The sequence below is a fragment of the Eschrichtius robustus genome, chromosome 10 (assembly GCF_028021215.1).
Source record: "Eschrichtius robustus isolate mEscRob2 chromosome 10, mEscRob2.pri, whole genome shotgun sequence".
In the NCBI taxonomy this organism is placed as follows: domain Eukaryota; kingdom Metazoa; phylum Chordata; class Mammalia; order Artiodactyla; family Eschrichtiidae; genus Eschrichtius; species Eschrichtius robustus.
Genome location: NC_090833.1, coordinates 8,566,201 through 8,583,236, shown reverse-complemented (window position 1 = coordinate 8,583,236; position 17,036 = coordinate 8,566,201). Strand labels below are relative to the sequence as shown.

General features: G+C 53.0%; 1 protein-coding gene across 14 annotated transcripts in view; it reads left to right on the top strand.

Annotated features, from left to right (window-relative positions):
* Nucleotides 1–11,620, top strand: part of RALGPS1 (Ral GEF with PH domain and SH3 binding motif 1) — a 284,245-nt gene extending 272,625 nt beyond the window's left edge. For 4 of the 14 annotated variants that reach the window (XM_068552264.1, XM_068552259.1, XM_068552261.1 and 1 more), the window contains exons 15-20: nucleotides 1,449–1,532; nucleotides 2,919–3,024; nucleotides 4,754–4,846; nucleotides 5,021–5,126; nucleotides 6,900–6,991; nucleotides 7,536–7,743. In XM_068552264.1, the coding sequence (XP_068408365.1) occupies nucleotides 1,449–1,532; nucleotides 2,919–3,024; nucleotides 4,754–4,846; nucleotides 5,021–5,126; nucleotides 6,900–6,991; nucleotides 7,536–7,634 (580 nt within the window). In that variant the 3' untranslated portion in view covers nucleotides 7,635–7,743. Of the gene's footprint in view, nucleotides 1–1,448; nucleotides 1,533–2,918; nucleotides 3,025–4,753; nucleotides 4,847–5,020; nucleotides 5,127–6,899; nucleotides 6,992–7,535; nucleotides 7,744–10,015 lie in introns of those variants that run through there. The other 10 variants (XM_068552269.1, XM_068552267.1, XM_068552265.1 and 7 more) reach the window with 8 other exon arrangements.
* The last annotated feature ends 5,416 nt before the right edge of the window (nucleotides 11,621–17,036 follow it).

Below are 17,036 nucleotides of genomic sequence, written 5' to 3'. Positions count from 1 at the left end.
ACGGGGCTGTGACGTGCCGTGGTGTCATGCCCAGCCGTGAAGAGAGGGAGGAGGCAGTCTGGCCTGTAGGTAGGCTGGGAGTTGAGCGTGCTGGGACCTCTGAGCCACAGCTCGTGGTGCGGGTGGGGTGGGCCTGTGACCATCATCTGTCACGAGGGTTGGGTGGGGAATGGGCTGAGACCCATTACATTCGAGGACTTGGGGGACCAAGCACATGCTGCAGCTCTTTGTCACCTAAAGAGGAGTGGCTGATGGATGAAAAGGACAGGGTCCCAGGGCTGTTGACCTGGAGGACCATCAGAGTCCCACCAGCCCTGAACTTGGGCTTCTGGACAGCAAACCCAAGATGGTCATCAAGAACAGTTCCTTCTTGAGCGGAGGATGGAGGGGCAGAGAGCAACGCAGCCCCCTCTCGGAGGAACCTGAGCTCGGTGATGGCGCGATGCACCTGCTGCAGTGAATGACGATGACCCCACACCACCCCCCAGGTGTCCAGTGCCACAGGGGAACACGTGGCAACCTGGGACTGGCAGTGGACAACAGAGGGAACACTTGAAAAGGACGTCTGGACCTTGTCTGGCTTTATAAATTGGGTTGCATCATTGTTTGGCCAATGGGAAGCTAGAGCCCAGGGAGAGACCATGCTGCAGGGGTGGGGAGAAGGTGGAGGATCAAGTAGACACAGGAAGTCATTCTGCCAAGAGAGGAAAAGGATACAGAGAGGAGAGGAAGACGGAAGCCTTCCCCCAAATAGGTTAAGATCCCCACCTACCCTGGAAGCTACATCTTCCCCTGGAAAGGCTCACTGCTGGGGAACTACAGGTGAGAGAGCGGCCTGATGGGCAGCCCACGGAGAGGTCCTGGAGCACCAATTCTTGGACGCTGCAGCAGGTCACAGAGCAGGTTTGCAGGGAACCATCTGGGGCCAGCAAAGAGACTGTCCGATGGAGAAGACGTAGCAAACGGAGGAATTCAGTAGTGCCCGGGGGGAATAATGATGCTACACATGCCCCACCCCATCCCCACCCTGGGCCAACATGCAAGACGGCCCACAATTCTGTGTCTGTGCACTTTTAATTGGATTGACCATGGAATATTTGGGCTACACAGCATTTTCTCTCAACCTCACATGGGGATAAGGGGTGTGCCTGGATTTTAGTCATCCCCTTGACACTGGAAGAAAGGTGAACATTCAGTTAAAAGGTTAAGGAAACACCTGGAGACTTGGGGACTCGCCCTGATGGAGGCTCCAGGGGTGTTGTGTTCACTAATCTAGCAGCTCCAGCTGTGCCCCAGATGTGCTTGCAGTGTGACTGAGGAGGCTGGGGGAAGAGTTGGGGCTGAGGCTTCCTGAGCTAATGACCACATAGTCTGCGATGCCCTCGCCTCCTTCAGGAGTAGCTGGTCTTTCCAGGCTGTTGCTAAAACTCAACCCTTTTCCTCTGAAGCAGGGGACGTCTCTATGCCACGCTGGGGCCCAACTGGCGGGTTCCAGTTCGGAATTCTCCCAGAACCCGGAGCTGCGTCTACAGGTATTCATTTATTCATGTGATCATTTATTCGACAAGTAGCTCTATGGTGCTTGCTGGGTGCCAAGCACTGTGCTTGATGCTGCCGACGAGACGGACTCAGCCTCCGCCTCAGCCTGTAGGGCTGTTGCTTCAGGAGAGCAGAAACGGAACAGAAAATCACAGGTGCCGATGGTCCAGAGAGGAGGCCTCCCTGGAGAAAAGACTGAAAGAGTGATAGGAATCAGCCAAATAAAGTGAAGGGAGGTGTAGGGGTAAGAAGAGTACCTGCAGCCCAAGGGACGGTCCATGGGGCCGTGAGGCAGGAAGAGCTGGGTGATTTGGGGAGTGAAGGAAAGTCCACGTTGTAAGAAATGAGAGGGGGAGAGGGTGGTAGGTGAGGCCAGAGAGGTGGGCCAGAGCCACGTCCAGCAGGGGGAGAGGATGGTGGTCTCAGAGGCACTGGAGGGGTTGCCTGGGGGTGGGGGGAGGGTATCAGCAGGACCAGGTCATGCTGGCCACGGTGTGTAGGGCGCATGGGAGGAAGGCAAGAGTGGACACGGGGAGGTCAGGTGAGAGTATTGGGCAGTCGTTCAAAGGATGATCAAGTTCTCGCTTAAGGTGGGGGGAGTGGGGTGGCTGAGATGGGCATATTTAGGGCATGGGATCAATGAGTCCTTGGGATTGATGAGGTTTCGGGGGTGAACTGATGAGAGGAGAGAACCCCCAGGTTTCTGGCTCCTTCAGCCAGTGGATGGTGATGCCTTCCGTTGGGATGCGGAGGGAGCGCTGCTCGGCTTTCATGCAGGGTTGAGGGAGGTGTCTACGGGAGGTGCCTATCCAGGGGGCCGAAGCTGGTGCTTAGGAGAGCGGCCTGGGCTGTGCTGCACTTGGACTCTTCACCTGTAGGTGGCGCCCGAATCCCCATGGCAGAGGGGGAGAGAGGAGCCCTGCTGCAAATGTGCAGGGCATGGGGGTTTGGGGCTGCTGCCCCCCTTCTTACTCCATCCCCTCCACTCCCACTTCCTCGCTGCTCCTGCCAACACAGGAAGGAGGAGGTGCTGCGCAGGCCCCAAGCTCCCCAGGTGGAGGGGAAGCCAGGATAGGGTACGGGTGCTGCTAGGGGCCTGGGTTACAGGGAACGTGGGCACCAAGCCTAGAGCCGCTCAGCACTCAGAAAGACGAGGGAGGTGCAAGTTCTCAGCTGTGGGTGAGCCCAAGGCCACCGTCCTTCAGGTTTTCCGGGCCCTCGGGGCCCTCCCCTCCCCAGCCTTGCCCAGCACTGTTGAGTCCTTGTCCTGTGGCGCCATTATGGACCCGGCAGTGGGGGACCCTTGGGCCCCAGTGGGTGAGAGGGTGCCTGACCTCAGCTCCTCCAAAGCGATGTCTGACTGGTGGTCTCCCCCGCAGCCCCACCGGCCCGTGCATCTGTACGCTGGGGAGCTCGGCGGCGGTCCCCACCATGGAGGGGCCTCTGAGAAGGAAAACTCTGCTCAAGGAAGGACGGAAGCCTGCGGTGAGTGCAGAGGCACATCTGTCCAGAGGCGGCATGGGCAGCAGGGGGGGCATGGGCTCCAGAGACTGGCCAACCAGGATTCCAGTCCAGCTGTGCCACTGAGTGGGCAGGGCCTCGGTTTCCACATCTGTAAATTGGGATAAAATAGTCCCTACATCCTGGAGGACTTGGCAGGACTGTCACGTGTGTGACCCTGCACACAGTGAGCAGGCAGTGAATGGGACTGTGCGATTATCTTGAGGGCAGGTGGAGGCCTGGAGACCCTGGGAGTCAGGGTGGGTACTGTGCCTGAGACAGGCAGCACGGCCTGGGTGGTATCCCGATGCAGATCCCCTCCCCCTTCGGCAGCATCATGAAACGCGTGGTGGAAAGGACAGGGACGAGGAATCAGGAGGCCTCTCAGGCTCCCCCACCAGCCACTGGGTCACCACGTGCTGAACCCAGATGTCCCTGGCTCCATGACCCCTCAGCCGCTTGCCAAGACCTCTTTGTTGGTTCTACGAGCGTCCATGGCAAGCTGCCTGCAAGCCCGCCTGTGAGCTGCATCTCCAAGCAGCATCTGCCCGTGTCTGCTCTGGCCTTCCTCTCCTGCCCTGGCTGCTGCTTGCCCCTGCCCACTGCCCACAAAGCCACTTGGAGATGCCCCCTCCTACCGACGCCCAGTGTGAAGATACCAGGCCCCTAGCCCAGGTGCTGCTCTAGAAGCTCCCCTGTCTTCGGGTGCTAGGTGGTTCTTGGGTGAGGAGAAGAGTCTTCATCCCAGCCCTGGGCCACACTCTGTCCCTTGGACCCAGAGTGTCACAAAGCATCCTGCGACATGAGGCCCTATATCTGGTCTGCTGTACAGACCTGCTTGCTGCCCTCCTGTACCCAGAGTCCAGGCTCCAGTCATTCTGAGGCCAGAGCGAGACACTATTTTCCAGATGCTGGTTGGCCCGCTGTTGAGCGATGAAGTTAATCCAGGGGGTCATGACCCATATTTCTGAGTAGGATAGAATAGACTGGAAAATGTCGGAGTTTCTTACACATAATAAAAGTGAATATTGTTTCATGAAGCTTCTTTCAGTTCAACATACATATGCACGTGTGTTGTACACACCTGTGGGTGTCGTCAAAAAGGTCTGAAAGCCAGTGCTTTCACCATCTGAGGTGACGCAGTTCCCCCACCAACCCCCGCCACCGCCCCCGCCAGTGTGAAGAGGAGCCTTGTAGGTCGTGATGCAGAGCAGTCTGCTTCATGCCTGGAGAAACAAAAGCCACACCTGCAGCTTGGTCCTGCCAGGAGTCCCCACTTCTAGCCATACATGCTTTCAAAGCGCTGCCATCCGCTCGCAGCCAGGGCACCCCATCGCAGACACTATGGTTCTTCTGGGTTATGGTTTAGCTTGTCCGTGTTTTAAAACTCTTTTTCCCCAGGACATTCTTGGGTTCAGGTCACCTGAATACATAGAAGTTATGCCTTGGCACTGCCCTAAACAAGGTGGGAAAAGGAAAGGCTCTTGGAGTAAAGGAGAACGAGGGCTTAGGGCTGACGAGCTGCTGAGGAGTTTCCCTCCTCTGGGCCCTGGAGGAGCGGCGCTGAGGGGTGGCGGGCAGGGACGAGATGAGGCCTGCGCTGGCACCGCTCGGGAGGAGGGTCCCCCCCTTTCCACCCGTGTAGCTGGGTCTCTAGTCAGGCAGTGGGGGACTCTGGCCCTCCACTTGTGACATTGTCACTCTGCCTCTGCAGCTGTCCTCGTGGACCAGGTACTGGGTCATACTCTCAGGATCCACCCTCCTGTACTACGGAGCCAAGTCCTTGAGGGGCACAGACAGAAAGCACGTACGTTCCACGAAAGGCCTCTCTGTGCTGGCACTTCGTTTGGTGCGAAGTGCAGGGGGCTGGGTGGAGGTGGGCAAGGCGGCGGGAGTGGAAGGAACCTTGCCTGGCCCAGGTTGGCCTTCCTTGGGGAGCGGCGGGTGTGGGCCTCATGGCTATGCTGTCGTTCCTCCGCAGTATAAATCCACACCTGGCAAAAAGGTCTCCGTCGTGGGCTGGATGGTGCAGCTGCCCGACGACCCTGAGCACCCGGACATCTTCCAGCTGAATAACCCCGACAAAGGTAGGCAGCAGGCCGGCGCTGGGTGCCTGCAGCTTCTCTCTACCCTCTTTCTTCTGCTGCTAAATGTGCGTTTTGAAACAGTAGGGACTTCTGAGGCTGCTGCTTTCCTTTTGCTTTAGGTTCTGATGTTCACAGGGTCCCTCGTTGGTCCACAAAAGCTGCTTAGATCGTGGTGGGCGTGTCCACTGAGCAGCGTGCATGGCACGTGGCAGCCGGAATCCTTTTCACCTATGGCTACTGGGGCCCATCACCCCTGGAACTCTAGCCTCAGGGTCCTGGAATGAATAACATAGCGCTGGATGAGGCAGTGACCATACGGCTGGAGGAGTCTTGGGTGTTGGGAGCTTTCAAGGACACCCCGGCATTGCCTGTGCCCTGAGACTCTGGCAGCGTCCTGCTCCAAGGCCAAATCAGAGAAAAACCCCTCTATAAAAGCTCCAACTTTTCACTTGCCCAGTCATCTCCCGGTTCCTCCTGGTTTTATTCTTCCCCCATGAGCATGCTGAGAAGAAGGAGAGGTTCTGCACTGAGGTTCAGAATAGGCCATGCTAACCTCCTTGGCAGCCTATGTCACGTGACAAAACCCCGGATTTCCTGGGTCTCCTAGCTAGGCAAGTTCACTGGAGCTGTAAGGACCCTGAGCATCTTCACACCTTCACAGGAATGTTCTAATGCAGGGTTCATGTACCTACGATTACCCAGGGATTTTGTAAAAATTCAGATTTGGATTCAGTGGATCTGGGGTGGAGACCAAGATTCTATATTTCTAACAAACTCCCAGGTAATGCAGATGATGGTGCTGTTGGAGGGTCAGGGTTTGAATGTTGTTAGCTGGGAATTAAAGAAGTGAGAGCCTCAAGGAGCCCGGGGAATGGAGAGGAGCCAAATCCTCTGCTCTGCTTCTGAGTGACTGAACCACGTACGGCTACGCACACGTCATAGTGTTTCCTCAGGCTGGTTACCATTTGAGTTTCTTCCGCAAGGCTCTGGGACCAGATTAGAGGTGGTTTCTTTAGGAAGTAAAGATTGTACCTATGCCAGCTTGACTTAAAGACTGTATGGTCATGGGGTCCACAGGCCATTCTCGGGGCTGAGCCCAGAGGAAAGCACTGTCCCCAAGCAGAGGGAAATATGACACAGCAGGTGGCATAGGTCCATGGATAGAATGCAAAAGGTCTGTGAACTTGGGTGGGAAAAAGATCACATCTCTGTTTTCCATGACCTCTAATTCCTTTCATTATAACTACTAACTAGAATGTTCACGATACCTGTGATTTTATCTGCAAGAGAAACCACGGGTATTTTCATATCACGTATTATTGCAGATATCTTAGAATAGCATTTTTGTTCAACTCTTTGCAGTTACAGTACAGTATCAGACCTGCCCCCAGATCTTGTCATTAGCGCATTCATAAATAAGCATGTAGAGAATGATATCACTCATTTATTTTTTAGCAGTTTGGTAACTGTATTTCAGTATTATTGATTTTCTTTGTATTTTATTTTATGCATTTGAAACATAATTCTGAGAAGGGTCCACAGGCTTCACCAGAGCCAAAGGCACCATGGCCGGAAAAATGGTTAAGAGCCCTGGTCCAAAGAGACAGGCGGGGAGCACGGGACCCTCCTCCTCCACGTGCCCTGAGCTTGCCTTGGGCTGCTCCTGACCTTCCCTAGTTTAGTTCCCCAGGTCCACGTTTATCTTCATGCCACACTAACAGACAGACCCTCCCCTGTGACCTTCCTCTTAACCAGTGGTTTTCTACCCATCAGGCAATGTTTACAAGTTCCAGACTGGTTCCCGGTTTCATGCAATACTGTGGCACAAGCATTTGGATGACGCATGTAAAAGCAACAGGCCTCAGGTAAAGTCACCAAAGTCCTGTTTGTTACCTAAAATACCCTCTCCCACCCTCGGGACTAAGGGTCCATAGAAAACACACCTCCCTCCTTCCCCCGGAGCCTATCAGCTAAGCTCCCAGGCGCCCTCTTTTGATCAGCCTTTTCCCATGAGACAGGGCACCCCCTGCCCCTCTTGGAACTAAGCCCAGCTTCAGACCAGAACTTTGAATCTGGCCCCTGTGTCTTTCCTACTAAAGGAAACGCCACAGAAACATCCATCAGAGATAGGTTACAGGTAGGATAGTGCCCCAAGGGTCAGGCTACAGCATCTACTGAGGTCACCCCCCGAACGTTGATTCATGGGCATACTCCAACCTGACAAAAGGGCCTCCCTGCCCCCGACAACCCTTAGGAATAACGATAATAATAGCTCATTTGTTGAGAAGCAACCATGGCTGCTGGTGAGTGGGGCTGTCCGGCCCCTTGGCATGTTTGAACCAATAGGACCTCTGGTCCGCCATGCCTGCCTGAGGCTCTGCTCCCGCCCCCCACTGCTGCCCCTCCCAGGACCAGGCTTCAGGAGAAATGCTTTACGTGCAGGAATTGGCCGAATCCTCCCAACATCCCTGTGAGGTAGGTTCCCATACCGTCTCCGTTTTATGCTGAGGACACTGAGGCTCAGAAAGTGGCAGACACTTGTTTAAGTCCCCATGGTGAGTAAGATCTAACCCCGGTCTGCCTGACACCAGTCTGTACTTGCCGGCCCTGAGATCTCCCGCCGCATGCTTCCTGGGGGGTGGGGGGGCGGGGCGGCGGGGACCTGGCTTGCTCAGCCTCCTGCCGTGGAGCCAAAGGCCTGGAAGCACAGCCTCTGCTGTCCAGGCTTGCGAGAGGGGTGGCTGCTCAGCCCTCCCACCAGCCCGGGCAGCAGGTGGGCTGCTGGGGCCAGGAGCACTGAGCGTCCCTGACCTGTTCCCCAGGGATGAGCTGGAAGAGGGGGCTGGGGAGCCGGGTCCCTCTCCTCCGTCTGGAGAGAGAGCGCCAGGGCTGGGATAGATGGTGGCAGCTTCGAGGAGGAGGAAGGTGGTGCCGAGTTCACAGCAGGCGTGTGAGGCCGGGAGGGCAGGGGCTGCCGTGGTGCTGGTCACAGCACAGTCACAGACTTCCTGGCCCCTCAGAGCGGTTCTCATAAAGCAGAGGGAGGTCTCTAGTGGTGTGTCCCATGATTCTGTGCTCAGTTTGGGCCTATTCAGGATTTTCATCTGTAACATCGATGAGGACATATGTAACAAGCTGATCAAATTCTACACGATAAGAAGCTAGATGGCGAGATTAGCAGAAAGTCCTCGACAAACTAAAACAGTAGGACAAGACTGATAAAGGGATAAACTTGAGGCACCACAGGGAAACTGAAAATAAATCGCATTCGAGTCCCTCAACTCACCTGCTAGAAATTTGTCTGGGGCATATGCTCACACACGCACACACAGGTGTATGGTGAGAATGTTCACTGCAGCATTGTCCTTAATAGAAAGAGAAAAAAAAGCACCTGGAAACTCAGCGACCCTCAGTAAACCCCTACTGTGTACCCCCTGATCTGTGTGTGATCACCTGAAAGGGGCTCCAAGACATAAGTGAAAAAGTAAAGTGTAAAAACACGCGTAAGGGCAATCTCATTTGTATTAAAATACACGTGCATATTTATTATATGCATGTCGGTGCCCAAAAAATTTCTAAAATGACGTACAAGAAACTACAGCTCTGCGGTCTCTAGAGTGTGTTTTGTGCTTAAGCAAATGGAACTGCTCATCTCCACGATGGGGAGACCAGGGTCTTTGGTTGATGGTCACCTCAAGGCGATGAACAAGGTGCTGCCTCAGGTCACGTTAAGAGAGGAAGAGCGTCCTGACCTCCTCCGCCCTGGTCACTCCGTGCATGCCTGGGGCCCCTCCTTAGCTCTGAGGGCCACTCTGAGAGCACAGTGCGCTGGAGCTCACCTGCCACACACAGGTGACCCGGAGGAGTGACAAGGACTGAGGTGGGCCACACAGATGGTGGGGCGGAGAGAGAGGCAGGGCCTTGGTGTCTGCTCCATGGTGACAGTCGTGGCACTGGTGGGGGGCAGCCGGGAGCAGGGATGGTTGCCCTGAGCAAGTGTCCACTGGCTCTCTGGGGGTGGAGGCAGCCCGAGGGTAGCAGCAGCTGCGCAGCAGGTAGCAGGGAACTGGGTCAAACCCACTTGGTAGAGGAGGTGTTTGGTCAGAAGGACAAATGGACTGAATTTCACGTCTGGCAAACGTGGTGTACCGCAACAAGCTTTGGCAACGTTTAAGTATTTTTGTCCAGTTTTTAGACCTAAGGGAGAAGGTTTTCTATTTTTTCTACTTTTTTCCCTTTTTATTTCTAATTTACTTTCAAACAAATGTTCCCACCCTCTGCTTTATGTAATAAGAAAAAATTGGCAAAACTAAATATTCCACAGCAGAGGATTATTGAAATAAGCCACACTACCTGCATGTGATGGTATGGGGCTCCGATGAAGTCATTACAGAAATGCATCTACTCCTGTAGAAAATCTCAGTGACTAAGATGACTTTTCTTTTTTGTGGAACTGCATTTCTTAAAGTTGTGTGTGCTAGCACTGAATACACTTAAACTTTATTGATAGCATATGTGTAAGGTGTAAACCACAGCAATAAAGCAAACACTCGTGTACCTGCCACCCAGTCTAAAGGCAGGACCTCCCCAGTCCTCGGAACACCTCCCTCCCAAGGGCTTCTTCCTAATTCTGTCTCCCTCCCGCTCACCTATGCCCTATAAACACTCTCCTGATTTGTTTGTTTACCGTTCCTTTAAAATGTGAACACATGTATTTGATTCCTTAATGTATTGTCTGGGGTACATTTTTTAAAACTTTTTTTTAAAGAATAGAACCATAACTGTATAGTTTCTTCTGTGACTTGCTTTTCTCCTACAGTATGTTCCTAAGATTCCTCTATGTCAGTGTGCACAGCTGTCATTCATTTACTTGTAATTTTTTTTATCAGTTCTTCTGTCCGTGATCCCAAGAATGATTTCCTGCTTTTGGCTATTCTGAACAGTGCTGCTGTGACCGTTCTTATAACTGTCTCCCAGTGCAAGGAGATGCGTTTTTTTCCAATTCATCATTTTGACCAAATTGCCACCAAGATGGATTTGTTTTTGATGAAATTGTTTCTCATCAAATTTCCTGGAACCCCACGGCAGTGCTGGGGGAGGAGGCCTGGGGCTGGGGGCATGTCCACAGCTTTGAGGGGAGGGAGAAACACCCTGACCTTGGGGCTGGTGGTCTCCCCGGTAAAGGTAGCTGGGATCTGGGCCTGGGGACACAGCATGGGAAGCCTTGGGGTTCCCGATATCCCCAAATTTCCCCCTTCTCCTTGTGCTTCCACTTGCCAACTCCTGCCACCCGTTAACCACCCCCTCTCCTCTCCAGAGGCATCTGCTTATCCTACAGGATTGGTCAGCTCTCCACTCCAAATGCACTTGTGCTTTGACCCAAGGATAGAGGTTGAGAGCGTGGGCACTGGTGTCTTAGCCCTGTCACTCACCCGCTGTGTACTTCACCTCTCTAAGCCTCAGTTTCCTCATCTTTTTAATGGGGATAATTCCAGTACCTGCCTCCTGGGGTTGTTGTGAGGACTCAGGACACAATAAAGATGCGGTACTCAGAGCCTTGCCTGGCACACAGCAGCCCCGTAACACGTGGTGGCTGGTACCACTGCTGTGCCCTCTCCCCTTCCCCCACCACCCACTCATTCACAGACTGACTGGGAGAGGCCTGAACCCTTCCCTTAGGGACCACCCCCGTCCCCTCCTGAAAGGTCAGAACTTTGACAAGAGGCTGAGCTTTCTCTTCTAGGTACCTGCAAACCTTATGTCATTTGAATAAGTCTCTGCAGGACTTAGCGTGACTTCAGAGGCCTCTGGGAGCCGGCCTGGGACTGGTGGCGAAGCGCGTGTCCGGGGCACAGGCCTTTGGTGGGGTGCTGGGAGACTCAGAGCTGGACTCGAGGGGACACGGCCGAGGCCTCACAGTCCAGAGGGCTCCACCGGTGCGGGGGTCCGCCTGCCGATGCCCAGCCACCCCCATGACCCCCCATGACCCCCGTTCTGCAGCACCACCTCACGGGGCCGCGATGAGTCCCCAGACTGTACAACCCGTCCTCCCTCCCTGGGCCCTCATCCGTCCACCAGCTGCTGCTGCGACCAGAGAGCATCCGTCCCACGTTGGGTCCCCAGTGCTTTCTCCTGCACAAAAGAGTGGACAGCGTCCCCCCGCGTGAGGGCTGGAGGGAAGGGACAGGCGGGGACTGGCTCCGGTGTGCCGGGTCGCTCGCCCACAGGGCTGCCTCAGATTTTGTACAACCCCGAAGCATCCTCTGCGTGTGCGTGCCGTGTCTGTGTGCGTGCAAGCGAGCGAGCGTGGACTCTCCGAGAAACATGCATTTTGGCACAAGACTCGTGACATCACACACTTCATTCTCTTTGAGGCCCTGCTTTAACCTTAAGTGATAGGCTGGTCCACCGAGGAAGGTCAGAGTGAGAGCCCAGATTCCTCCTGTGTTAAGGGTCCCTCGCATTCTTTTACTGTAAACAAACAATGCCTTAAATTGTGTCTTGTTTTCTGTTCCTATGGGTGCTATTCATCCGGAAGGCCTGATCCCTGGGCCCCTGGGGCCCTTCCAGGCCTTGTTGCCGTCGGCTCTTCTGAGGCAAGACCCAGCTTCAGGACCGTGGACTGGGCCGGCACTGGCCTGCTTGCTTCCTCCCAGCCCCCCTCCTGCAGGGTCTGAAGGCCCCGCTCTTCTCACCCCTCCCCCCGCCCCCGGGTCAGCATGGGAAGTCGTGACGCTTTCTGCCAGCTTCTCGAGGCCGCCTGCGCGCACGGTGACCTGAGCGGCTGCTCAAAAGCTACTTTGCACCGACCTCTCCCCGCCGAGCAAGGCTTTTGCTCCCATCTTCTCACCCCTTTGCCTGCACTGCCAGGGCAGGGCCACTGGGATTCTTGATTACACTGGGGAGCTGAGTGACACTGAGGCCTTAAGCGCCCCCATTCTTGCCCCCAAACACAGTCACCAGCAAGTTCTCCATCATCCAAGTCCAAGGGCACAATTGTTGACGACCGTGGTGACGAGAGCAAAGCCCTGGGGAGGGGACGGTCCGAGCTCTGCTTTCGGCTGAGAGCTCTTCAGGTGAACAATGTCCTTCATGTGTCACTCCTTGTCATACTTTTAAGTGACTTTTATTTTGCACAAATACATTTTTATTTAAAGTAATGAATAAAAATTAGCTTTATTTATGGTAGCTTTATCACAATAGCTTCTCCCTTCAGCCCTTCCCCACCCTCTCTCCTTCCCTCTCCCTCCCTCTCTTTCCCCCTCTCTCTTTTTTTTTAATCTGGGTGTCCTAATTCTGAGAAGGAAACTCTTAATGATTTTCTGAAAGAGACTGAGTTTCTGGGTCCTTGTTGCTGTTGTGGTTTCAGAGCTCACACTGATCAGGCACCAAACTACTCTTAAGAGTTTCTGGGCAAGATGCTTCAAAACAACATCTTAACCAATAAACTGTAATAATAGGTCGACTTAAGAACTACCAAAGGACCCACCACTGTATTTTGATCAAACGGTGACCACTTTTCTGAAAATTCAGATGAATTGGTGAGGAGAGTAATTGTCATCAGGGTCTTATTTTGTGGTTGAGTCTTACTATGCTCCGTAACTAACCCTCCTTCAGAGCAAAATCTAGAATACTTTCATGCCAGGAGAAACTCCAGATGGTGAAATTGAGGCCAGCAAACCTTGGTCATCGGTGCTTCGCACACCCTCCCGCAGCTGAGGTCGAATGCATGCACCTAATTCATACCAACAACTGCTCAAATTAGCATCTGGAGGCTGAATGAATACAGCAGACACTCCAAACATCTCTCACCAGAACCATGCAGTATTAACGCTTTAACTTACATTGAATCTGATTCTACTTGTTAATTTTTTTTAAGTCTTAAGTTTGAATGAAATTAGAAGACTACTTTCCTTGAATTTCTCTACTCTTCAAACTGTCCTGGTTTTTCTGACATGAAATTATCGAAGCCAATCCAAAAACCTCAAAATTTCAGACTTACACTAAATCAGGTACTTTCCTGCGCTTTACAGATTTTCCTTGTCTTTACAAATGTTTTCCTCTGAGCCTAATTTTGAAATAGCACAATTGCAATTCTTTTCAAAGTGTCTAGTCTTCTCACTAAAATTGAGATTGATCCCATGTCCCCTCCCGGAAACATTCCTAGCTCGGATTCTCGTAGAACTGGTAAGAACCCTGAACTTACCAGAAGAGTCCTGCAGATGAGGCTGTAAGGCACTTGGCTCTCTCCCAGCAGGGGCTCAGGGCCAAGCATGTGAGTTAAGTGCTGATTGTCTTTCCAGCGTTGGTTTGTCCCTCAAGCTGCAGGTGAGGAGGCCTGCAAGCCGGGGACAGAGGGGGACAGGCACAAAACCCCAAAGGGGAAAGTCCCCGGGTGGATTCTGGCCCTGGAAGGTAGCATTTCTGGGTCTTGCTCTTTGACTAGCCATGGTGCACAAATGTCTGTGAAAACATTGAAGGTGATGTGTCTTGCATGCATATGTTGTATCATTTTTGTTAAGCAAAGAGATCATGGCACCCCAGGATGAAAGTTATAGAATGCTATCTACAAACTGTGGAGTAGGTAGCTGGTATCCTCATGATGCCGCCCACACAGCTCACTCCCCTCTCCCTGGGAGTAATTTTCACCCCTCTCAGTCCAACACGTTTTGTAACTCAAGGTCAGCCAAGTGCATTCTGACAACTGAAACTTCGTGGAGGATAGATTTGGTGGAAAGCAGTAGAAATATTGTTCTGAGCGTGCCCAGTGGGACAGTGTGGCCTCCCTTCCCTCCCTGAAGAAGCCTGCCCATTCATCACCCTGCCCCCTGTGGACCCTAAAGAGAAGACACTTGAAGGGATTCTGTTTACGAAGGAACCCGCTCTCTTGCCAACTGAGTTTATAAAGTGTTTTTTCTTCTTACCAATATGGCCAGTATTTCTTTCATCGTCTTCCTCCCACCTCCCAAGCCCAAGAAGTGTATCTTTTAGGATGCCATTGTACAGGTGGAAAAATGGCCCATGAAAACGGGAAGTCATTTGCAAGCAGGGTCCGCTTTCATTCCACAGGCGGAGTCTAGAGCTCTGGATCCACGTTACTGTTGCTTAGAACCAGGTGAACATTGCTAAAAACACAAGCTGACTTTCATGAATCACTTTAATCAGCCCCACATCATTCTGCATGTTGGGTGACTTCATGTTTTAAAAAGGCAAAAAAAAAACCAAAAACTACAAGAGTCCCTCTGAAATAACAGATCCTCTGTGTGAAACCACCCGTTCATCCATTGATTCTCATCCCTTGTGAGTGCTTCCTGTGTGCCAGGCTCTACCCAGGACAGAAATGTCTGAGAACAAGACAAACCCAAGCCCTGCCCTCGTGGAGCTGACCCCTCAACGAACAAATCATCTTCACCATGCCATTTCCTCTCTCCCAGCAAGACCCTGCCTCCCTCCTAGCACAGGGTAGGAACCAGGTGCAGATTCCTCCAGAAAGGCTTCAAGAAGCTCAACAGACTGAATAGCCTTTGACTTGTGAGTCCAGTTGCTGTCCTAGTGACTGGTTGGCACAGAGCTACGGCTGAACACAGTGAGGACTCCGAGGTGGAACCAGAGGGTAGGGTCAGAATGCTCACAGTATTTACTTCAGAGGTTTTTTGGTTTTAATTTCAATGTTAAAGACAAGCACAGCATGAGTGAGAGCTGCATTTCCTTGGGTGTCGAGAACTCGTCCCATGGACCACCTCGCCGCTGGTGCTGCACAAGTGTGTGTGCGCCACGGGCAGCCCCGAAACCCCTGCTCGCAGCAGCAACGATGGGTCATCTGTCGGTTCTATAACCACTCATCTCTTTGTCCATTTCTGAATGACTGTGACCATTCAATAATGAAACGATAGTGATTAATTTATTAGTATGGTATAATCTTCAATACATTTTGTGCCAAGATGCATGGTTTTCCACTTAGCATTCAAAATGTCGCATAGAGAGTAGTTTTCAATTTCTTACGTGTTATTCAAAGTAAGTTGAAAATCAATTTTTACATTTTAATTTGTCTCTTGTTCAATCTGTTGCACTCTCCTGGGCTGTCTTTTTTCCCGGCAGACCCCCTGCATGCAGTTGTGTAAGGACTTTCCCTAATTCTTGTGAATTGTCTCATCCACAGTAACCACTGAACATCAGCCCTCTGTGGGATTCTTTAGATTTTTGGTGAAGTATTTTGTTACCTCAGTCTTGTATCAAGTTGCTGTGTTTTTCAGCTTGTTACACTGATAATAATTGTTTCACTAATTAAATAGTTTAGTGTAAACATTTTTGTTTACTTTGAAATTAAATGTGTTTTCCAATGAATATTGCTCAATTTATTAAAGTCACGTGCGTTTACTTAGCCAACAGGTGCTGTGCCAGACACAGACGTGAAGGAGGTATGGACGCTCAGCTAAGAGGTTACTAGAACATAAATGACATACAGGAGCAGTGCCCTCAGGGAGGGACAGAGTCAGTGCTGTGGGCACTCCGGGGAGGGACCTGGGGGACTGGGGGAAGCTTTAGAGGGCAGGGGCATTTGGAGAGTCATTTCAGAGATCGCTGAACACATGGTGGGTGGGAGAGGCAGGAAGACAGAAGAGAAGGAGCGGGATGAGTTTGGGGAGGCAAGCAACCCAGTCTCACTGAGTAAAGGATTTGGGGGAGCAGTGGGATCCCAGTCTGAAAAGATATGTTGAGGGGAGTTCATGATGCTAGGCAAAACCCAGAAACCCACTCTGGCTTGCTTAAGAGAAGAGGGGGCACTGTCTTACAAGGATTGTTCCATGGAAACTTGAGGGGAGGACGAAGGTGAAGTCTCAAGGGGCAGGAAGGAGAAATGGGAAGCCCCCTACATCTTTTCTGTCCCCTGCATTCTCCCTCCAGACTGGCTTCTCTGCTGGAATGTCCGGCAGTGAAGGAGTCCAGGCCTTCTGGGAAAGCACCTTGAAGTTATTGAGGGAGTGTGCACCAGGGGGTGACATGATCCAAGATGATCATGGGGACCCCTGGCCCCGCCTGCCTCAGGTTCCCAGCTAGTGCCTTCCAAAGCTGCAGCGGCCGATTCTCCAAGCTCAGGCTCCTGCACACACACTCCGCAGCCTCCGCTCCACCACCCCGGTTCCGGGCCAGTATAGCCACACCTCCCTAGCTATGACAAGCCCCGCTGGCTGAGGGGCCCTAGCTCACCTGCTCCTCACGACTTAGATGGTACAATGACCCACAGCTTTATCCGGATGGGGTCGCTGCCCTCAGCCCCAGGGCAGTGTTCGAGGGCTGTGAGATGGATGCATCTGACGGTGCAGGAAAGTGATGAAGTCAAGACTTCAGCTCACAACTGGTAGCCTGCAAATCTCCAGCCCCTCAGCCTCACTGCGATAGGCACCACAAACAACACTTGGAGAAAGCAGTACCTCCTTTTGATGGATGGAGAGATCGGCGAGCTAACGCAAACTCTAGGTAGAATTCCTATTTAGCCTCGAGGGCCGACATCGTACCCGGGAATGTAGCCAGCAGGCCAGGGCCAGGGCACCCGCGGAGGTGAGGTGGAGTGGGCGGGGCCACATGCGGAGGCGGTGCTGTGGGCGGGGACTGTCCGGGCTGGGTTGAGCAGGGCTGGGAGCTTGAGCTTGGCCGGCACTGTCGAGGGGGGGGAGAGGGGGCGCTTTGGAGAGAAAAGGCAGGGCCTTGCCTATGGTTGGGGCACGGGGAAAGGCGGCCCTAAGAGAGAACGGTGCTACGTTAGAAAGGGCCGAGAGGTACTGAGATGTGGAGGGGCGACTCTCTGAGGAACCGACCCTTGGGGTGAGGGCGGAGGCCGCGCGCGAGAGCTCAGTAGTGGGAGGGTACGTGGGTGGGGCCTGGGTCGGTGCTGAGGGCCACGGAGCGGGA